Source organism: Hyla sarda, chromosome 12, assembly GCF_029499605.1.
Source record: "Hyla sarda isolate aHylSar1 chromosome 12, aHylSar1.hap1, whole genome shotgun sequence".
In the NCBI taxonomy this organism is placed as follows: domain Eukaryota; kingdom Metazoa; phylum Chordata; class Amphibia; order Anura; family Hylidae; genus Hyla; species Hyla sarda.
This window is the reverse complement of record NC_079200.1, coordinates 71,860,094-71,883,748: the sequence shown is the minus strand read 5'-3', so window position 1 is coordinate 71,883,748 and position 23,655 is coordinate 71,860,094. Positions and strand designations below refer to the sequence as shown.

General features: G+C 46.8%; 2 protein-coding genes across 2 annotated transcripts in view; both read left to right on the top strand.

Moving 5' to 3' along the window:
• Nucleotides 1–543: 543 nt before the first annotated feature.
• On the top strand, nt 544–23,109 carry LOC130296297 (uncharacterized). The gene is made up of 8 exons (XM_056547689.1): nt 544–628; nt 747–1,012; nt 1,227–1,313; nt 1,459–1,496; nt 4,034–4,131; nt 4,587–5,032; nt 21,876–22,957; nt 22,990–23,109. Exons 1-8 carry the CDS (start codon nt 544–546, stop codon nt 23,012–23,014), a joined length of 2,127 nt encoding a protein of 708 aa, XP_056403664.1. The 3' UTR covers nt 23,015–23,109.
• Nucleotides 22,966–23,655, top strand: part of HELZ2 (helicase with zinc finger 2) — a 58,297-nt gene continuing 57,607 nt past the window's right edge. Inside the window, exon 1 of the mRNA XM_056547852.1 lies at nt 22,966–23,179. The gene's annotated coding sequence lies outside the window, so the exon portion shown is untranslated. The remainder of the gene's footprint in view (nt 23,180–23,655) is intronic.

Below are 23,655 nucleotides of genomic sequence, written 5' to 3'. Positions count from 1 at the left end.
ACCTCCTTTCAGTCCTTTTCGGGCGTTTTGGTTCCAGTGGGACATCCAGACCGGCGCTCTCGTGGGACAAGAAGGCTCCCTCGTTCGAAACCCATCCCTCCTGGAAATCGAATAACCGTTCCGGTCGTTTCTCGGCCAAAGTGGGCAACCGCAAGCCTACCTCTGCCTGAAGGGACACCCCCACCCGCGGATTTTTCTCGGGTGGGAGGTCGTCTGCTTCTCTTCCGGGACACTTGGTCCACATACATGCAGGATTCCTGGGTCAGGGACGTGGTGTCCAACGGATACCAGATCGAATTTGCCTCCCTTCCAAGGGACTGCTTTTTTCGTTCCCGGGCTCCCCGGTCCCCCTCTCTTGCGAGGTCCTTTCGAGGCACACTCCAGTCCCTCCTCTTTCAGGGAGTTATTGTCCCGGTTCCTCCAGGAGAGCATTTTGTTTTTTTTTATTCCAACCTCTTCTTGGTCGCCAAGAAAGGGGGTTCCGTTAGTCCGATCCTGGTTCTGAAGTGCCTCAACCAACATCTTCTCCTATGCCATTTCTGCATGGAATCTCTCCGTTCGGTCGTGGCCTCCATGGATCAAGGAGAGTTTCTTTCCTCCACATTCCAATTTTTCCAGGACATCAGCGGTATATCCGTTTTGCAGTTCCGGAAGGTCATTTTCAGTTTGTGGCCCTTCCCTTCGGTCTGGCCACTGCTCCAAGTGTCTTCACCAAGGTCCTGGCACCTGTGATCGCCCTCTTACAGTCGAGAGGTGTCTCGGTGATCCCATACCTGGACAACCTCCTGATCAAGGCTCCAACCAGAACCCAGAATCGGGAGAGCCTCAGTCTCACCCTTCAAACCTTGTCCTGTTTCAGTTGGATGGTCAATCAGGACAAGTCCAACCTATCTCTCACTCAGTCTCTAATTTTTCTGGGACTCCAACTCGACACTGCGTCTGCCTGGAGAATCAGCTGGACCTTTTTGTCAGGAGTTCGGATGCTTCTGATGCCGATCTTCTGCCGACCCAGGTGGGTGATCTCTTCATCTGGAGGTGTTTGCAGAGATCTGTTGCCTCTGAGGCACTCCAGACGTGGACCTTTCCGCGTCACGCCATAACCAGAAGGTTCGTCACTTCCTGGCGAAGTCCCGAGATCCCTTGGCTCTGGCCGTGGATGCCCTGGTGATTCCTTGGTTGGACTTTGCCCTACCTTATCTTTTCCCTCCTCTTCCCCTCCTTCCCAGGGTCCTGAGGAAGCTCAATTTACTGTCACTGCACTTGACGGCATGGTTGAGACCATGGTTTTGAGTGCTCGGGGTTTCTCTCCCCAGGTGATTCGCACTATGCTCAGGGCGCGCAAAGCCCTCTTCTGCGCAGATTTACCACCGAACGTGGTGGTCTTATTTTTGTTGGTGTGAATCTCACTTCTTTTCTCCTGTTACGTTTTCTCCCCCTCGACTCCTTTCCTTTTTGCAGTCGGCTGGAACAACATTTAACTCTCAGTTCCCTTATGGGTAAGGTTTCGGGCCTTTCCATGCTATTTCAGCATACTCTAGCATCTGATCCCCATATCCGGACCTTTCTTCAGGGAGTGGCCCATGTGGCCCCCCTTACAGGTCCCCTACACCACTTTGGGACTTAAACTTAGTTCTTGGTGCCCTGCAGGGTACTCCCTTCGAACCCCTCAGGGACATTTCTATTTGCCTCCTTTCCTGGAAGGTGGCGTTCCTAATTGCTATTACCTCTATTAGGAGAGTTTCAGAGCTGGCAGCTCTTTCTTGCCGTTCTCCGTTCCTGATCTTTCACCAAGTTGTCTTTCGTCCGGTTCCGTCCTTCTTACCAAAGGCTGTTTCTGCGTTTCATCTTAACGAGGACATCGTCCTTTTGTCTGGCTCCATCTCATCCCAAGGAACGTTTGCTCCACAAATTGGATGTGGTGTGGGCAGTTCGGACCTATCTCTCAGTCACTACTTCTTTTCGACAGAGTGACTCCTTTTTTGTTCTTACAGAAGGTCTCCGTGAAGGCCACCATTTCCTGGTGGATCCGATCTGCTATTTCAGAAGCCTACCGCTGCAAGGGGAAGACTCCACCCTTCAGGGTTTTGGCTCATTCCACTCATTCTGTCGGAGCATCCTGTGCTTTCTGCAACAAGGCTTCAGCCTCACAGGTTTGTAGAGCGGCCACTTGGTTGTCTTTGCACACCTTCACAAAGTTCTACCAGTTTCATACCTTAGCATCCGCTGATGCTAGTTTGGGACGCCTGACTGTTTTTGCTTTGCCCACCCTAGGGACTTCTTTGGTACGTCCCATGGTCTGTGTCCCCCAATGGAGCCGATAGAGAAAAGGAGATTTTTGTACTTCCCGTAAAATCTCTTTCTCGAAGGATCTATTTGGGGACACAGCACCCACCCTCTTTCTCTGGTGTTCCTGGTTCGGTTACCTGTCCGAGGGTGTGTTTATTTTTATTCTGTGGTTTCCTTGGACGGTTCATGTTTTTTTTCAGACCTGTCTGTCCTCTCCTACTGCTCTGGGACTAAAACTGATTAGCTCAGGTGCCTGTAGGCGGGTATACCCTGCTGGGAGGGGCCGACTTTTCTTGTTGCTCCTAGTGACAGCAGCATATACCCATGGTCTGTGTCCCCCAATGGATCCTTCGAGAAAGAGATTTTATGGTAAGTACAAAAATCTCCTTTTCTCGGTCGGTTCCATTGGGGAGCACAGAGACCGTGGGTATATGCTCTTGCCACTAGGAGGCGCTGACACTAGGCAAACAAAAGAAAGTCGGCCCCTCCTGGCAGGATATACCTGACCCATAGCTAAGCAGTTTTAGCTTAGTTTCAGTAGGAGGCAGACACAGGTCTGGTATTCTCCAGACCTGATCTTCTTTTTTTATTTTATAGCTATGGGCCCTGTTTTTAGGTTCTTCTTTTTATTTTCTTGTTTTTAGGGGGGGTGGGTTCAGGAGCATGGTGCTACCTGTTCCCCCATATGCGGCTAAGGGGCAGGGGCATAAAGTATGCACAGTTAACCCCTTCCCATGAACGGCCAGCACCTGGGGTTGCACCTTGGGTCCAGGTCCCCCTATCTCTCCTGCTCGTCCCGCTGTCTCAGCCTGATGTGATGCAGGTGACTATAGCTGGCTGAAGACCTCTTAGATGAGTATGGCAGCAACCAGGGTGAGAACTTCTTGGGGGAGCCCCTTATCCCTGGGACTGCCTGGAGGGTATTTTGGCAATTTGCCCCTATTCCTTGACAAAGCCACTGGTGTGGTGAAACGTCGGACAGATGGTGTTGTCATTGTTGTTAATACACTCCACCATCACTGATTAATAAAGGTAGTATGTGGACTGCAGCCACAATACTGATATAATATTTGTAGCAAGTATACCTTGCACAATAAGTACACACTTCTCAGAGTGAAGTGGTGGAGCATTTTTAAATCTTAGAGGCATTAAAAGTTAAGTTTTAGTTATTGGTTGATGATAAAACCAGGAATTAGTGGTCACATGAGTGACCAATTGTAAATACATGTAAGGATTGTTCCTCCATCCACTGGTCCAAACGTGTTGCAATTTTGCATTGTGCAGTGCCAGGGCTCCGGGGATTTACCGCCCCCTCCCCTTCTCCCTCCCTGGCACTGCATACATAGCAGCTCTTTCGTCTGTCTGGGACACCGGCCGCAGGTCCTGCAGCTGTGCTGCGGTTGCGTGGCCGGTGTTTTTCTTACTTTCATTTTCGCCTGCGTTCAGGCAGGGGCGCCAAGAGGGTTAAGTATTCATTAAGACCGTGGCTGCAGCCGGATCTGGATCTCTTCTCTGCCCGAATCTGTGTGCGCTGGCGGAGCTCCCGCCCCCTTTCTGTTGCTGGCCAATATTTTCTTTGCGCACGTACCAGGGGTCACTGATTTACCAGCTCGGTGCGCGTGCTTTTGGAGGTCATTTTCTTCCTTCTCCTCTAATGGGGTCTGTTCTGGGGCGGAGGTGTTCCCTGGGACACGCTGGTAGTTCCTCCTCTTTTTCCTCTCTTCTTCTGTGGACCATATTGTTGCAGCTGCTCATTGCCTCTTCTGCTCCAGCTTCAGAGCACCTACAGCCTGTTTTTCAACTCCAGCCTACTTCTCAGTTCCAGCAGCGGGACACAAGACCCGGGTGAGATTGCTCCGTTTATTTTTGCTGACTACTTTTACGAGCAACTATGTCCGACCCCAGTACCCGAACCCCACCCCCACAGACAGGTGACCGTGTGGGGTCTTCCCATCTCCCAAAGTTGGTTTATTCCCTTTCCCAGTCTATTTCTGAACTGGCTAGGGTCTCCAGGTCAGTGGCCTCTCCCTGCACACTTCCCACAGAGAGTCTTCCCTGCGTACTTCCCCCAGAGTGTTCCCCCAGCAAGCGCTCTAAGGTGATTTCATCTGGCTCTTCTCCAGAGTCGCATACTCGGGATAGACACTCTTCCCGTAGGTCACGTTCCTCTTCCTCAGCTCACCGGTAGCGTCCCTTCTCCAGGGGCCGTTCCTCAGGTGATCGTCCCAGGTCCCCGACTCCTCCTTCTAGGTCTCGTACTCCTCAGTCTAGGACTACCGCCACATGTTCCCACTCTCCAGGGGAAGTAGCGGATGACGGGTTGGAATCCACCTCGGATCATGAGGACCACTCTGCAGTGTCTGATATGGTGGACAGGTTGGTGTCAGCCATCAGAGACACTTTCCATCTGGAGGACCCAAAATCTTTAGATCCTGATCCGGAAGTTTCCTTTGGCTGCTCTCGGCGTTCTTCCAAGGGTTTCATTTCACATGCAGAATTTGACACCTTGTTGGACGCAGCTTGGAAGCATCCAGACAAACAATTCCGGGGAACCAAGAAGATTCAAGCTCAGTTTCCCTTTCCTCCGGACCTGGTTTCCAAGTGGACAGCACCACCTACAGTTGATCCTCCGGTTTCTCGCCTGTCCAAATCTACTACTCTGCCTCTAGTGGACGCAGCATCACTTAAGGATCCTGCGGACATAAAGATTGAGAACTTTGCGGATCCGTTCTGCCATCTTGGAATCGTACCGTCGCAAAGGGAGGGTCCCACCTTTTTCGGGTGACTGCGCATTCCACATGTTCCTTTGGGGCTTCTTGGGCACTCCGTAAGGTGGCCTCCTGGTCGTCCTTGCACACTTTCACTAAATTTTACCAAGTGCACACATTTGCGTCAGCTGACGCCAGTCTGGGTCGTAGGATGTTGCAGTCGCTCAGTCTTCTGTCTGATTCTGTGTTGGATATTTTTTCCCACCCCTGGGACTGCTTCGGTATGTTCCACGGTCTGTGTGTCCTCCAATGGAACCGACCGAGAATAGACTTTTTATGCTTACTGTAAAATCTCTTTCTCGGAGGATCCATTGGGGGACACAGCACCCACCCATTGTGCTTGTTGCTATGGTTCGGTTTTCTGTCAGAGAGGTTGTTTTCGGTTCCTTTTTTTTGTCTGGGTCCCTCGAACACCTGCTTGTTTCTTTCTCTGTCGGTCCTCTCCTACTGCTTTGGGACTAAACTGATTAGCACAGGGTCAGTAGGCGGGGTATATCCTGCCAGGAGGGAATGACTTTCTTTTGTTTTCCTAGTGTTAGTACCTCCTAGTGGCAAGAGCACTTTTGTTTGCCGGTGTCCCCCAATGGATCCTCCGAAAAAGAGATTTTACGGTAAGCATAAGATCTTTTTTACTGCTCAAAAAGGGCAAAATCATCTTTTTGTACTTCTGAGTTCTATCGAATTCAATAGTAAAAGGGCTGTTGATGCACACATACATTAAAGGGGTACTCCGGTGGAATTTTTTTCATATCAACTGGCTCCAGAAAGATAAACAGATTTGTAAATTACTTCTATATAAAAAATCTTATTCCTTCCAGTACTTATCAGCTGCTGTATGATCCACAGGAAGTTGTTTTCAGTCTGACCATAGTGCTCTCTGCTGACACGTCTGTCCATGTCAGGAACTGTCCAGAGCAGGAGCAAATCCCCATAGACAACCTCTCCTGCTCTGGACAGTTCCTGACATGAACAGAGGTGTCAGCAGAGAGCACCGTGATCAGACAGAAAAGGGCAACTCAACTTTCAGTAGAGCATATAGCAACTGATAAGTACTGGAAGGATTAAGATTTGTAAATAGAAGTAATTTACAAATCTATTTAACTTTCTGGTCAGAGTTTGTACCTGTCCCTGTCCGGTCTGCAAAAACATAAAAAAAAAAAACTTGAACTCGCCTTCCTATGTTCCCCCATTGCAGAGATATCAGCATCCCGTTACTCCGCTGCTGTTTGTCTTCCTCCTTCTTCTTGGGCTCGAAACTTCACACTGCAGTCAGCGTATCACCGGCTGCAGCGATGTCCCGGCTCGGCCGATGATGGGCTGTCATGTAAGGAGCCGGGCAGCAGGGAGAAGGCGGGACCAGAGCTCCTTACATGACGTTCAGTCTATTACCGCCCCAGGAGGGACGTCGCTGCAGCCGGCAATACGCTGATTGCAGTGTGACGTTTCGAGCCTAAGAAGAAGGAAGACAAACAGCAGCGGAGGAACGGGACGCCGACATCCCCGCAAAAGGGGGAACATAGGAAGGTAAGTTAAAGTTTTTTATGTTTTTGCAGCCCAGGGACAGGTAAAAACATTTTGCCGCAGTTCTCCTTTTAATCTTGGGTTGAATAAAGGGGTGGCCTGCTTAAAGGAAATCTGTCATCAGTGTCGCCTTCACTAATCTGTCGGTAACGGGGATCTTCGGTAATCTTCTCCATTAGCTCCGCTCCGAGCACCCGGCTTGGGGCACGGGCGGAGCTTACTGACGTCACCACTGCTGTTCTCTCACAGCAAGACTCAGCAGAGAGCGGCTGGGGCATGGGGCGGAGCTTAGTGGGTCTCGCTTGGAGAGAACAGCAGCAGTGACGTCACAAAGCTCCGCCCATGCCACAAGCCGAGTTCCCAGAGCGGAGCTAACGGAGATTACCGAAGATCCCCGCCGCAGAACAGGACAAGGTGAGTACCGTTGTCATCAGTGACACCTGTCGGTACGGACAGGTTAGTGTAGATGACACTGGTGACAGCTTATATAAAGAGGGTGGTCTTTTCAGGAGGTTTCACTGTCGAGTCTTGAAAAGATTTTGTCCAGGAACACGATTGAATACATGATGGAATAAATTCACCACTTTGACAATATTGTTGTGAAAATTTGGGGTATATACAGTATCTCCTATAAGTGAGTACACTCCTCACATTTTTGTAAATATTTTATTCTGTTTTACTGTGATGACAATCTGCTACAATGTAAAGTAGTGAGTGCACAGCCTGTATAAGAGTGTTTAATGTTGTGTCCGCTCAAAATAACATGCATTAAGGGGGCGGGTCATGATGCCACAAGGGGCGGGGCCGTGACGTCATTCGCTCCGTGCGGCCTGTAAGCAGGGTGCTGCAGGAGAGGTAGCGGGTGGCCTATCCTTTGGATAGATAAGATGTCTAGGGGCAAAGTACCCCTTTAAGGACTAGGCCAATCTTATCTTTGGGTTTTTGTATTTCTGTCCTCGTCTTCTGAAAATCCATAACTCTTATATTTCCATTCACAGACCGATATGAGGGCTTTTTTTTGTGCGACCAGTTGTACTTTATAATGACACCACTCATTTCACCCTAAAATGTATGGTAAACCCCCCCCAAAAAAAATTTGTGTAAGGAAATTTTAAACGAAAATCACAATTTTTAAAATTTGGGGGGTGGGGGGGGATTAGTTTTCACGCTGTACACTTTAAGGTAAAATGTTTTCTTCTCTGGGTCAATAAGATTAAAATATTACCCATGATTACATACTTTTTCTATTCTTGTACCGCTTTAAAAAAAATCTCAAACTTTTTTTTTTTTTTTCAAAATCTGTAGGTTTAACCCCTTGGGGACCAAGCCCATTTTGACCCTAAGGACCAAAGCATTTTTTTTTTGCAATTCTGGGATGCTTGTACTTATGAATTTGATTCAGAGACTGTTTTTTCGTGACATATTGTATTTTGTTAGTGGTAAATTTTTGTCGATACTTGCATCATTTCTTGGTGAAAAATTACAAAATGTCATGAAAAATTAGAAAATTTAGCATTTTTATAATTTTGAAGCTCTCTGCTTGTAAGGAAAATAGACATACCAAATAAATTATATATTGATTCACATATACAATATGTCTACGTTATGTTTGCATCATAAAGTTGACATGTTTTTACTTTTTGAAGGCATCAGAGGGCTTCATAGCTCAGCAGCAATTTTAAGTAAATTTCAAAATCTGAATTTTTCAGGAACCAGTTCAGTTTTTAAGTGAATTTGAAGGTTTTTATGTTAGTAATACCCCATAATGGACCCCATTATGTAAAATGACATTCAGAAAGTTTGTTAACCCTTTAGGTGTTTCACAGGAATAGCAGCAAAGTGGAGGTGAAAATTCAAAATCTTCATTTTTTTACACCAACATGTTCTTGTAGACCCATATTTTTTATTTTTACAAGGGGTAAAAGGAGAAAAAGCCCCCCAAAATATGTAACCCAATTTCTCTCGAGTAAGGAAATACCTCATATGTGGATGTAAAGTGCTTTGTGGGTGCACTAGAGGGCTCAGAAGAGAAGGAGCGACAATGGGATTTTGGAGAGCAAATTTTGCTGAAATGGTTTTTGGGAGGCATGCCACATTTAGGAAGCCTCTATGGTGCCACAACACTAAAAAACACCCCACATGGTATACTATTTGGGAAACTACACCATTCAAGGAACGTAACAAGTGCTACCGTGAGCCTTAACACCCCACAGGTGTTTGTCGAATTTTCAATAAAGTGGGATGTGAAAATACATTTTTTAATTTTTTTCACTAAAATGCTGACGTTACCCCAAATTTTTCATTTTCACAAGGGGTAATAGGTGAAAATGTCCCTCAAAATTTGAAACACCATTTATCTTGAGTAAGGAAATATATCATATGTGGAGGTAAAGTGCTCTGCGGGTGCACTAGAGGGCTCAGAAGGGAAGGAGCGACATTGGGCTTTTGGAAAGCGAATTTTGCTGAAATGGTTTTTACGGGGCATGTCTCATTTAGGAAGCCCCCATAGTGCCAGAACAGCGGAAAACAACCCGCATGGTATACGATTTGGGAAACGACACCCCTCAAGGAACGTAACAAGGAGTACAGTGAGCCTTAACACCCCACAGGTGTTTGACGACTTTGCATTGAAGTTAGACGTGAAAATACATTTTTATTTTTTTTTACTAAAATGCTGTTACCCCAAATTTTTCATTTTCACAAGGAGCAATAAGTGAAAATGTCCCCCAAAATGTTAAACCCCATTTCTCTCGAGTAAGGAAATACCTCATATGTGGATGTGATCTGCGGGTGCACTAGAGGGCTCAGAAGAGAAGGAGCAACAATGGGATTTTGGAGAGCGAATTTTGCTGAAATGGTTTTTGGGTGGCATGTCTCATTTAGGAAGCCTCCATGGTGCCAGAACAGTGAAAAACACCCCATATGGCACACTATTTGGGAAACTACACCCCTCAAGGAAAGTAACAAGGGGTGCAGTGAGCATTTACACCCCACTGGCGTTTGACAGATCTTTGTAACGGAGCTGTGCAAATGAAAAATGACATTCTTCATTTTCACAGACCACTGTTTCAAAAATCTGTCAGTCACCTGTGGGGTTTAAGGCTCACTATACCCTTGTTACTTTCCATGAGGGGTGTAGTTTCCAAAATGGTGGGTATTTATTTATTTTGCGTTTATGTCAGAACCGCTGTAACCAGCAGCCACCCCTGTGCAAATCACCAATTTAGGCCTCAAATGTACATGGTGCTCTCTCACTCCTGAGCCTTGTTGTGCACCTGCAGAGCATTTTACGCCCACATATGGGGTATTTCTGTACTCAGGAGAAATTGTGTTACAAATTTTGGGGGTCTTTTTCTCCTTTTACCTTTTATGAAAATGAAAAGAATGGGGCAACACCAGCATGTTAGAGTAAAACATTTTTTTTTACACTAACATGCTGGTGTAGACCCAAACTTTACCTTTTCATAAAGGGTCGAAGGAGAAAAAGCCCCCCAAAATTTTTTGCGCAATTTCTCCCGAGTACAGAGATACCTCATGTGTGGCCCTAAACTGTTGCCTTGAAATATGACAGGGATCTGAAGTGAGAGAGCGCCATGCGCATTTGAGGCCTAAATTAGGGATTTTCATAGGGGTGTACCCGGATGCAAGCGTTACACTTGCCTCCTCCACCAAAAATACCACACCATTATTGACCCACCACCAAACTGGTCATGTTGGAGCATGTTGCCGGCAGCAGAACGTTCTCCACCGCGTCTCCAGGCTCTGTCATGTCTTTCACATGTGCTCAGTGTGAACCTGCTTTCATCTGTGAAGAGCACTGGGCGCCAGTGGCAAATTTGCCAAGCTTGGTGTTCTCTGGCAAATGCCAAACGTACTGCACGGTGCTGGGCTGTAAGCACAACCCGCACCTGTGGACGTCAGGCCCTCATACCACCCTCATGGAGTCTGTTTCTGACCGTTTGAGTGGACACATGCACATTTGTGGCCTGCTGGAGGTCATTCTGCAGGGCTCTGGCAGTGCTCCTCCTTGCACAAAGGCGGAGGTAGCGGTCCTGCTGCTGGGTTGTTACCTTCCTACGGCCTCCTCCACGTCTCCTGATGTACTGGCCTGTCTCCTGGTAGCGCCTCTATGCTCTGGACACTATGCTGACAGACACAGCAAACCTTCTTGCCACAACTCGCATTGATGTGCCTTCCTGGATGACCTGCATTACCGGAGACAATTGTGTGGGTTGTAGACTCTGTCTCATGCAACCACTAGAGTGAAAGCACTGCCAGCATTCAAAAGTGACCAAAACATCAGCCAGGAAGCTTAGGAACTGAGAAGTGGTCTGTGGTCACCGCCTCCAGAACCACTCCTTTATTGGGGGTGTCTTGCTAATTGTCTATAATTTCCACCTGTTGTCTGTTCCATTTGCACAACAGCATGTGAAATTGATTGTCAATCAGTGTTGTTTCCTGAGTGGACAGTGTGGCTTCACAGAAGTGTGATTGACTTGGAGTTTCATTGTGATGTTTAAGTGTCCCTTTTATTTTTTTGAGCAGTGTAGTAGAGAAGATATCCCAAAGGGAGGATCCCAGCACTTCCAATCCAAGGCTCAGAAAAATTATTTGGAAAATTTATTGGATTTATTTTTATGGCACATCTATATATTTTTAAATGTATAAAGGTGATATGTTTTAAAGAATTTTTCTATAATATGGTGCCTACAGAGTGGAGTGTTTTTTTTTCAACATGATGGGATCCCCTAATAGGGGTACTCGGCCCTAGACATCTTATCCCCTATCCAAAGGATAGGGGATAAGATGTCTGATCGTGGGGGTTCCACCACTGGGAACTCCCGTGATCTCGGCTGCAGCACCCCGCCGTCATCACTGCACAGAGCGAACTCGCTCTTTGCTCGATGACAGCGATACAGGGGCCGGAGCATTGTGACGTCACTGCTCCGCCCCCTCATGATGTCACAGCCCGCCCCCGTAATCCCTTAACGACTACGGACGTAAATGTACGTCCTGGTTTGGCGGTACTTCGAGCACCAGGACGTACATTTACGTCCTGTGTATGACCGCGAGCATTGGAGCTGTGCTTGCGTCATACACGGCATGTTCCAGCTGCTAGCAGTAGTCGGGGACCCGCTTCTAATGGCCGACATGCGCAGATGTCCGCCATTAATCCCTCAGATGCCGTGATCAGTACAGATCACGGCATCTGCGGCAGTGCGCATGTCAAAATAGATGATCGGATCGCCCGCAGCGGTCCCCTCACCTGCCTCCCTCCGCCCCCCGGTGTCTCCTGCTCTAGTCTGAGATCGAGCAGAGCAGAAGATGACCTATAATACTGATCAGTTCTATGTCCTATGCATAGCACTGAACAGTATTAGCAATCAATTGATTGCTATAGATAGTTCCCTATGGGGACTTAAAAGTGTAAAAAAAAGAAAAAAAAAAAAAAAAGTGAAAAATCCCCTCCCCAATAAAAATGAAAATTGTTAATTTTTCCCATTTTACCCCCAAAAAGCATAATTTTTTTAAAATAAACATTTGGTATCGCCACATGCGTAAATGTCCGAACAATCAAAATATAATGTTAATGATCCCGTACGGTGAGCGGCGTAAACGTAAAAAAGTCCAAAAATGCTGCTATTTTGTCCCATTTTATTCCCAAGAAAATTTATAAAAAATGATCTAAAAGTTTTATGTATGCAAATATGGTATCGGTAAAAAGTAAAGATGACGGCACAAAAAATTTGCCCTCATACCGCCCTATATACGGAAAAATGAAAAAGTTATAGGTGGTCAAAATAGGGCGATTTTAGATTACTGATTTTGTACTAAAAGTTTTTGATTTTTTTTTAAGCGGTACAAAAATATAAAAGTATCCCACAGAATAAAGAACATATGTCATTTTTACCGTAAAGTGTACAGTGCGAAAACGAAACCCTCCAAAATGTGCAAAATTGTGGTTTTCATTTAAATGTCCTCCCTAAATAATAATGTTTTTTGGGTTCGCCGTACATTTTATGGTAAAATGAGAGGTTTCATTACAAAGTACAATTGGTCACACAAAAAACAAGCCCTTATATGAGTCTGTAGATGGAAATCTAAAAGAGTTATGGATTTTAGAAAGCGAGGAGGAAAAAATGAAAACGCAAAAAATAAAATTGGCCTGGTCCTTAATGTGAAAATGGGCTTGGTCCTTAAGGGGTTAATGCAAGTCTATGGGAGGAAGAGTGACTTGTATTGAGGGGGTGAAACGTGATGTCACAAGGGGGTGGAGCAGTCACAATGTTCTGGCCCCTGTATAGCCCGTCATTGGGCACAGAACGAGTTCGCTCTGTGCAGTGATGGCGGCGGGGTGCCACAGCCGAGATGTAGGGGATAAGATGTCTAGGGGCGGAGTACCCCTTTGGTCCACAAGTTTATTCGTTGTAACAAACCTCCTCCTTATGTAATCTCCTTACTACTGAGGTAACACACTGTAATAAACCTCCTCCTCCTCACATAATCTCCTTACTACTAGGTGACACACTGTAACAAACCCCTTCCGAGGAGTTGGCTGCTTCTAAGCACAGCCGGGGTCCTGGATGGAGCGTGGTCGGAGGAGCAGGCGTGCGTGCGTGCCTGTGCAGGGCACGTCTGCTGCTCCCAAGGGGGCTCGGCGTGGTCAATATTTGAATGTTCGGCGACATTTGGAGGCTGCTGGGGGGAGCAGTGTCTGTTGGGGGCACAAGTCACCACCCCCTGCATGGTCTAGGTAAGAAGCAACCCCCCTCTCCCGAGCGGTCAGTCATGTACAGAGCACTCTCGCTTACATCCCCGTACTGACTGGATGACTGAGCTTTGTTTCTGCATGGAGCGATTTTATTCTTCATGCAGATAGACAAAAACTGTCTCCCTTAAAAATAAAAGCGCTCCGTGCAGAAGCGAAGCTGCGCCCGCTCAGTCATCCAGTCAGCACAGGGATGTGATCGAGAGCACTCTGTTGAAGGCAGCATCAACATACGGTGCTTTTGTATGTCGGGGCCATCACATAAACGGCTATACGGCAGCGCAGACTGCTTCAGCTGCCACCAGATAGCCGTTTAGGGTGCCCCGTGTGGTCCGCTGACCATCACTTACCTGTCCTCGGGGCTCCGTCGCATCCTCTTCGGGATCCCCTGCATCATCAGCGCTCTCCATCGTCGTCATCACGTCGCTGCGCACGCCATCCCGTCATCCAATAGGAGCGGCGTGCGTAGCCGAGCGCGGATGCCGAGGAAGCAGAGGCCTTGCCAGAGCGTCGGGGACGCGGCGACAGCGATGGAGGGCGACATCCAGGGCAGCGGTGACGATCCGGAGCGGCGGGGACAGGTGAGTACAACTTCCTATACCAGTGGTCTACAACCTGCGGACCTCCAGATGTTGCAAAACTACAACTCCCAGCATGCCCGGACAGCCGTTGGCTGTCCGGGCATGCTGGGTGTTGTAGTTTTGCAACATCTGGAGGTCCGCAGGTTGTAGACCACTGTCCTATACTTTACATTGCACGGATCCCTCAACATACGATGGTTTCAACAAACGATGGTCCGTTCGGAACGGATTACCATCGTATGTTGAGGGACCACTGTAGTTGTGTGACAGCCTATAGGGAGAACCCGCCCTGCTTATCTTTTCTGTCCACATTGTCTTTTCATTACACTTGTACCTAATGCTTTCCTAACTAATCCCAAGTGTGCAAAGTCCCCCTCCCTCCTCATTTATGCCTGTGGCTCCTTTCCCTATCACCAGTGGGGTCTCCAGCATTCATATTTAGGGGGGGGGGCACATGGGGGGCCAGTGACAAAAGTGGGGGGGGGCAATTTTAAAACGTGTGTATGTGTGTATATATATATATATATATATACATATACATACATACACACACACACACACACACACACACACACACACACACACACATACATATATATATATATATATATATATATACACACACACACACAATGATTTTTTTTCCGTTTTTGCCGTAGATTCTTGGGTAAATGACTGATGTCATTATAAAGTAGAATTGGTGGCGCAAAAAATAAGCCATCATATGGATTTTTAGGTGCAAAATTGAAAGGGTTATGATTTTTAAAAGGTGAGGAGGAAAAAACAAAAGTGCAAAAACGGAAAAAAGCTCGGTCCTTAAGGGGTTAAAGCTTTTGGACACTGCCATCAACTTAAATAGCGGCATCTAAAGTGTTAATGTCGGACATCAGCCTGATTGGTGATGTCTGGCATTAGCCGAGGGTTCTAACTAATAATTTATACAACACAGTGGGAGCAGGCACTGTGCGTACACATACGCCTTGTGTCCTTAGGTCTCATTTACACGGATGTATCCCCAGCATATTTTACGCTGCGGATCCCCCGACAATGGACCCTACAGTGCTGCCTCCATCTGTGCCTGATCATAACGGCAATCCTCCGCTACAAGCAGACACGCTTTGATGTGTATACTCGCACACTTCGCGGCTGCTCTCGGCCTAGCTCAGAGAGCGGGAGGAGTGGCCATGATGTGAGCGAGTATACACATGAAAGCGTGTCTGCTGGTAGCGGAGTATTGCCGTTATGATCAGGCACAGATGGAGGCAGCACTGTAGGGTCCATTGTCGGGGGATCCGCAGCGTAAAATACACCCCTGAATGAGCCCTTAGGGTACGTTCAGATGTACATGATCTGCTGTATATTTTCTGCAAAATCAGCTGCACAAAATATGCAGCAAAAATATGCAGCAGATCCTGTACATGTGAATGTACCCTTAAGGGGTTAATGATAAACTAGCAGTGTGTTCACATGTTGTCCTTCCAGAGGGGTCACTTTCCCCCTTCCAGTGTCCACAGGTCACCAACAGGTCACATTACCAGAACAATTTATGGTAAAATTGCGTCAAAAATTGTGCTGTGTTACTGCGATTTACGAAAAATCGCGGTAAAAACGCACAATTTTTGCCGCAATTTTTCCCAAAAATTTTGATAATGTGGCCTGTTGGTGACCTGTGGACACTGGAGGAGGGAAAGTGACCCCTCTGGACTGCTACCATACACATTACTCAGCCCCGGGTTATACTGCTGATCAGGGGGGAGAGAGGCAGGACACGGGGACATCACTCACCTCACATGAAGCGGCAGCTCTGCTGTGTGACCGGCCAGCTCTCGGCCCCTCCTCTCCTGTGCTGGGGGCGGAGCCATCAATGTATCGGGACATCCCTATTTATTTTAAATTGGGGGGGCCCAAGGGGGGGCACAGCCTGATCTAGGGGGGGCCATGGCCCTCTCTGCCCCCCCCCCCTAGTGACGCCACTGCTTATCACCACTCCCTCTATACCTGTACCGTTAATAGCTCTATTCTCTCTTTACACCCTGTGCTCATATTACACCTGTATCTGTTGTCCTTTTTACACCTGTTACCCCTTGTGCCTTTATTATACATGTCCCCTTTATTACTACATGCTCTTATTACACCTGTACCCCTATAACCCAGCGCCCTTATTACACCTGTTACCCCTTGTGCCTTTATTATACATGTCCCCTTAATTACTCCATGCTCTTATTACACCTGTACCCCTATAACCCAGCGCTCTTATTACACCTGTTACCTCATTACACCGTGAACCAACAAATCCTGTTCCCGGATCAAAAATACCCTTATTATAAGTGTCACCAGTCCAATCGTAATAGGTGTACGTCACTGTGACATGAGGGCATGCGCCCACAATTGTATAACACAGAGACGTATACCTATTATTTTTCACTGGAGTACTCCTTTAGGGGGTTAAACTTGTGCACTTATTACCCCTGTGCCCTTATTACACTTCTACCCTTATTATCCCCTGTCATTATTACACATGTACCCTTACTACCCCATTCCCTTATTACCTCTTGTGCCCTTATTACATGTGGCCTATTTTATTCTCTGTGCCCTTATAACACCTGTATCCTAATTACACCTGTGCCTTTATTAAATCTGTGCCATTACACCTGTACCCTTATTACTCCACGCCTTTGTTACACCTGTAACCTTATCACTGCTGTGCTCTTATAACACCTGTACCGATTACCCCCTGTGCCATTAACCTCTTCAGGACGTAGGGCATACGAGTCCTTAAGGACGTAGGGCGTATGGGTACGCCCGTGGGAATTCCGGTCCCTGCTGCTAGCCGCACCCCCGGTCCCCCTGAAAGTATAGGAGTGAGGTGGCAGGGGTTCCACCCCTCCTATCCCTGCTATTGGTCTGTCAGAATCGGGGGCGGAGGGGTTAAAGTTCGGTTCCCCTGTTCTGCCAACCAACGGTAATACGAGCAGAACTGGGGAACTGTAGCATGACCTGCGGTGGAGGTCACTTACCTGTGATCTGCGGCGGGTGGCGATGACGTGCTGCACCCTGGTACAGAATACGGAAGCTGGTGAGTAGTTGCCTAGCAACATCTGGAGGGCTACAGTTTGGAGACCACTATACAGTAGTCTCTAAACTGTAGCCCTCCAAATGTTGCAAAACTACAACTCCCAGCATGCCCAGACAGCCGTTTGGGCATGCTGGGATTTGTAGATTTGCAAGATTTAGAGGGGTACAGTTTAGAGATCACTGTGCAGTGGTTTCTAAACTGCGGACCTCTAGATATTGCAAAACTACAACTCCCAGCATGCCGACACAGCAGTTTGCTGTCTGGGCATGCTGGGATCTGTAGTTTTGCAACATCTGGAGGGCCACAGTTTGGAGATCACTGTGCAGTGGTTTCTAAACCGTGGCCCTCTAAATCTTGCAAAACTATAACTCCCAGCATGTCGTCAGATAACAGAACCTAACTGAAGCTTTTCCAACCAGTGTGCCTCCAGCTGTTGCAAAAGTGCAACTCCCAGCATGCAAGGTCTGTCAGTACATGCTGGAAGTTGACGTTTTGCAACAGCTGGAGGTTTGTAAATTGGTGATTTGCACAGGGGTGGCGGATTTTACAGTGGTTTTGACATAAACGCACACAAAAATAAATACCGACATGTGACCCCATTTTGGAAACTACACCCCTCACGGAACATAACAAGGGGTATAGTGAGCCTTGACACTACACAGGAAATTGACAGATTTTCGTTAAAGTTGGATGGGAAAATGAAAATAAAAATTTTTTTTTTACTAAAATGCTGGTGTTATCATAACTTTTTCATTTTCACAAGGCAAAATAGGAAAAAAGCCCCCCAAAATTTGTAACCTGAATTTCTTCTGAGTAAGAACATACCCCATATGTGGATGTAAAGTGCTCTGCGGGCGAACTACAATGCTCAGAAGAGAAGGAGCGCCATTGGGCTTTTGAAGAGAAAATGTGTCAGGAATTGAACACCACGTGTGTTTACAAAGCCCCCATAGTGCCAGAACAATGGACCCCCCCCACATGTGACCCCATTTTGGAAACTACACCCCTCATGGAATGTTATAACGGGTACAGTGAGCATGTACACCCCACAGGTGTCTGACAGATTTTTGGAACAGTGGTCCGTGAAAATGAAAAATTTAATTTTTCATTTGCACAGCCCACTGTTCCAAAGATCTGTCAAACGCCAGTGGGGTGTAAATGCTCACTGCACCCCTTATTAAATTCTGTGAGTGGTGTAGTTTCCAAAATGGGGTCACATGTGGGGGGGGTCCACTGTTCTAGCACCACAGTGGGCTTTATAAAACGCACATGTCCCTGACTTCTATTCAAACTAAATTCTCTCTCCAAAAGCTCAATGACGCTCCTCTTCTGAGCATTGTAGTGCACCAGCAGAGCACTTGACATCCAAACATGGGGTATTTCCATACTATTAAGAAATGGGGTTAAACTTTGAGGGGCATTTTCTTGTAAAAATGTTAAATTTGGGGAAAAAAACATCATTTTAGTGAAAAAAATATATTTTTCATTTACACATCCAACTTTAACGAAAAGTTGTCAAACACCTGTGGGCTGTAAAGGCTCACTGGACCCCTTGTTACTTTCCTTGAGGGGTGTAGTATGCCATGTGTTTTTTTGTTTTGTTTTTTGCTGTCCTGGCACCATTGGGGCTTCCTAAATGTGACATGCCCCCCAAAAACCATTTCAGCTAACTTTGCTTTCCAAAAGCCAAATGTGACTCCTTCTCTTCTGAGCATTGTTGTGCACCCGCAATGCATTTGATGTCCACACATGCTGTATTTCCATACTCAGAAGAGATGGGGTTACAAATTTTGGGGGACATTTTCTCCAATTACCCCTTGCAAAAATGTAAAATTTGGGGGGAAAAATGCATTTTTGTGAAAAATAAATAAAAATTCACTTACACATGCAACTTTAAGGAAAAGTTGTCAAACACCTGTGGGGTGTAAAGGCTCACTGTAAGCCTTGTTAGGCTCCTTGAGGGGTGTAGTTTCCAAAATAGTATGCCATGTGGGGGTGGGGGGTTTGCTGTTCTGGCACCATAGGGGCTTCCTAAATGTGACATGCCCCCCAAAAACCATTTCAGAAAAACTCCTTCCCTTCTGAGCCCTCTAGTACACCCACAGAACACTTAACATACACATATGAGGTATTTCCTTACTCGAAAGAAATTGGGTTACAAATTTTAGGGTGATTTTTCTCCTTTTACCCCTTGTAAAAAATAAAAACTGGGTCTACAAGAACATGCAAGTGTAAAAAATGAAGATTTTGAATTTTCTCCTTCATCTTGCTGCTATTCCTGTGAAACACTTAAATGGTTAACACACTTACTGAATGTCATTTTGAATACTTTGAGGGGTGCAGTTTTTATAATGGGGTAATTTATGGGGTATTTCTAATATGAAGGCCCTTCAAATCCACTTCAAAACTGAACTGGTCCCTGAAAAATTCAGATTTTGAAAATTTTGTGAAAAATTGGAAAGTTGCTGCTGAACTTTGAAGCCCTCTGGTCTCTTCCAAAAGTAAAAACATGTCAACTTAATGATGCAAACATAAAGTAGACAAATTGTATATGTGAATCAATATATAATTTATTTGAGATGTCCATTTTCCTTATAAGCAGAGTGTTTCAAATTTAAAAAAATGCAACATTTTCAATTTTTTCATCAACTTTTGGAATTTTTCACCAAGAAATGATGCAAGTATCAACAAAATTTTACCACTAACATAAAGTAGAATATGTCACGAAAAAGCAAATCTCGGAATCAGAATGAAAAGTAAAAGCATTCCAGAGTTATTAATGCTTAAAGTGACAGTGGTCAGGTTTGCAAAAAAGGGCCTTAAGGTGAAAAGAGTCCTTAAGGGGTTAAAGGACAACTGCAGCGGTACGAAACTTATCCCCTATCCACAGGATAGGGGATAAGTGTTTGATTGCGGGGGGTCCGACCGCTGGGACCCCCCTCGATCTCCCTAACAGGGAGCCGCCATTAGCGCTCATGGTGACGTAGCGTCGACCTAGAGGTCGACGGTGACGCCAAGTCTCCTTCCCGTCCCCATACAGTTCTATTGGGGGAGGCACAAATGCTGCCTCCCCGCCTCTCCCATAGAGATGTATGGAGGAGGCGTGTCGGCTGCAACGTCATGCTGCGGCTGGCACGCCCCCCTGCACGGGAGAGCTGCGGCCCCGTACAGGAGATCACAGGGGGTCCCAGTGGTCGGACCCCCCTCGCAATCAAACACTTATCCCCTATCCTGTGCATAGGGGATAAGTGTTAATCACGCTGCAGATGTCCTTTAATACACTTGTAACCTTATTACCCCCCTATGCCATTAATACACTTGTACCCTTATTACCCCCTGTGCCCCTTTTTACGCCCTGTACCTTTATTATGCCCTGCACCCTTATTACACCCTGTGCCCATTACACTTGTACCCTTATTACCTGCTGTGCCCTTATTACATGTGCTCCTTTTTTTATACTCCCAGTGCCCTTATAAGACCTGTATCCTTATTACCCCCTGTACCCTTATGACATCTGTGCCATTATTACACATGTACCCGTATTACTTCATGCCTTTGTTACACCTGTAACCTTATCACCCCTGTACCCCTATTACACCTGTACCGATTACCCCCTGTGCCATTAATACACTTGTACCCTTATTACACCCTATACCCTTATTAGCCCCTCTGCCCTTATTACACCTGTACCGATTACTCCCCTGTGCCATTAATACACTTGTACCCTTATTAGCCCCTCTGCCCTTATTACACTTGTACCCTTATTAGCCCCTCTGCCCTTATTACACTTGTAACCTTATTAGCCCCTCTGCCCTTATTACACCTGTACCGATTACCCCCTGTGCCATTAATACACTTGTACCCTTATTAGCCCCTCTGCCCTTATTACACTTGTAACCTTATTAGCCCCTCTGCCCTTATTCCACTTGTACCCTTATTAGCGCCTCTGCCCTTATTCCACTTGTACCCTTATTAGCCCCTCTGCCCTTATTACACTTGTAACCTTATTAGCCCCTCTGCCCTTATTCCACTTGTACCCTTATTAGCCCCTCTGCCCTTATTCCACTTGTACCCTTATTAGCCCCTCTGCCCTTATTCCACTTGTACCCTTATTAGCCCCTCTGCCCTTATTACACTTGTAACCTTATTAGCCCCTCTTCCCTTATTCCACTTGTACCCTTATTAGCCCCTCTGCCCTTATTCCACTTGTACCCTTATTAGCCCCTCTGCCCTTATTCCACTTGTACCCTTATTAGCCCCTCTGCCCTTATTCCACTTGTACCCTTATTAGCCCCTCTGCCCTTATTACACTTGTACCCTTATTAGCCCCTCTGCCCTTATTCCACTTGTACCCTTATTAGCCCCTCTGCCCTTATTCCACTTGTACCCTTATTAGCCCCTCTGCCCTTATTCCACTTGTACCCTTATTAGCCCCTCTGCCCTTATTCCACTTGTACCCTTATTAGCCCCTCTGCCCTTATTACACTTGTAACCTTATTAGCCCCTCTGCCCTTATTCCACGTGTACCCTTATTAGCCCCTCTGCCCTTATTCCACTTGTAACCTTATTAGCCCCTCTGCCCTTATTCCACTTGTACCCTTATTAGCCCCTCTGCCCTTATTCCACTTGTACCCTTATTAGCCCCTCTGCCCTTATTACACTTGTAACCTTATTAGCCCCTCTGCCCTTATTACCCCTTCCTCTATTATCCCCTGTGCCCTTTTTCTCAGCCCCCATATTCGCTGTCCCTCGCACCCTCTTCCCCGTCTACACTCCGCCCCTCTTTGTCTCCGCTCCCGGGCGGGGCTGTGCTGACGACAACCGGGCATCTGACGGGGCACGAGGAGAAACGAAACTAACGAAAAACCTACCAGAGACTGAAACCGACAGCAGATCGGGGAGGAGAGGGAGAGGGATCGTCCGTACAGGGAGAGAAAAGACTGCAAGCAGACAGCAGCACATGCACGTCACCGGGGAGAAACGAAACTACAAGAAACACTCATCACAAGCCTATAAGAGACTGGAGAGACTGCAAACCACACCAGATAGAGACTGCAACCCACAGCAGATCACAGAGAGACTGCAAACCACAGCAGATCACAGAGAGACTGCAAACCACAACCGATCACAGAGAGAGACTGCAACCCACAACAGATCACAGAGAGAGACTGCAACCCACAGCAGATCACAGAGAGACTGCAAACCACAGCAGATCACAGAGAGACTGCAAACCACAGCAGATCACAGAGAGAGACTGCAACCCACAACAGATCACAGAGAGACTGCAACCCACAGCAGATCACAGAGAGACTGCAAACCACAGCAGATCACAGAGAGACTGCAAACCACAGCAGATCGGAGAGGAGAGGGAGAGGGATCGTCCGTACAGGGAGAGAAAAGACTGCAAGCAGACAGCAGCACATGCACGTCACCGGGAGAAACGAAACTACAAGAAACACTCATCACAAGCCTATAAGAGACTAGAGAGACTGCAAACCACACCAGATAGAGACTGCAACCCACAGCAGATCACAGAGAGACTGCAACCCACAGCAGTTCACAGAGAGACTGCAAACCACAGCAGATCACAGAGAGACTGCAACCCACAACAGATCACAGAGAGAGACTGCAACCCACAGCAGATCACAGAGAGACTGCAACCCACAGCAGATCACAGAGAGAGACTGCAACCCACAACAGATCACAGAGAGAGACTGCAACCCACAGCAGATCACAGAGAGAGACTGCAACCCACAGCAGATCACAGAGAGACTGCAACCCACAGCAGATCACAGAGAGACTTCAACCCACAGCAGATCACAGAGAGACTGCAACCCACAGCAGATCACAGAGAGAGACTGCAACCCACAGCAGATCACAGAGAGACTGCAACCCACAGCAGATCACAGAGAGACTGCAACACAGTGCAGATCACAGAGAGAGAGAGAGAGAGAGAGACTGCAACCCACAGCAGATCACAGAGAGAGACTGCAATCTACAGGAGGTCAGATAGACTGCAAAACACTGCCGATCATAGAGAGACTAGCAAGCCACAGCAGATGAGAGAGAGGAGAAAGAGACTGCAACCTTGAGCAACAGACATGACACTGAGTAAAGAGGGATAAAAAACTGCAACTGCCAGAGACTACAGGAGAGGTAGAGCACAGACGTCCTGCTGGTAAGAGCTACAAATAACAATGTATAACTAACAATAGTATTTTTGACAAACACATCACAAAAAGTCACAGACCACTGATACAATGAAACCTTTTTCATCCTCTCAAAGAAAACTGTATAAAGAATGCAGGTTAAAAAGTGTCAGAGTCAGCAAGTATGTCCAGCATACAGATAGTGATGAAAGAGCCAAAAATCATGTCTGTTATTATTTTTTGGATTACTTCCCCCCAGAATGAAATGTCCTCTCATTCCTTGTCCGGATCATTTCTCCCCCTATAATTCATAGCCCCCAGCAAAACAAACTCTCTCATTCCTGGTACCCAGTCTGTCTCCCAATCTGATTCCTATTACACATCTTGGCTGCCTATTTCATTTCTGGTCCCCAGCACAGCTCCCCATCTCAATCCTGGTTCCATCATAGATCACATCTCATTTCCAGCATGTCTTCCTATCTCATTCCTCTCATATATCATTTCC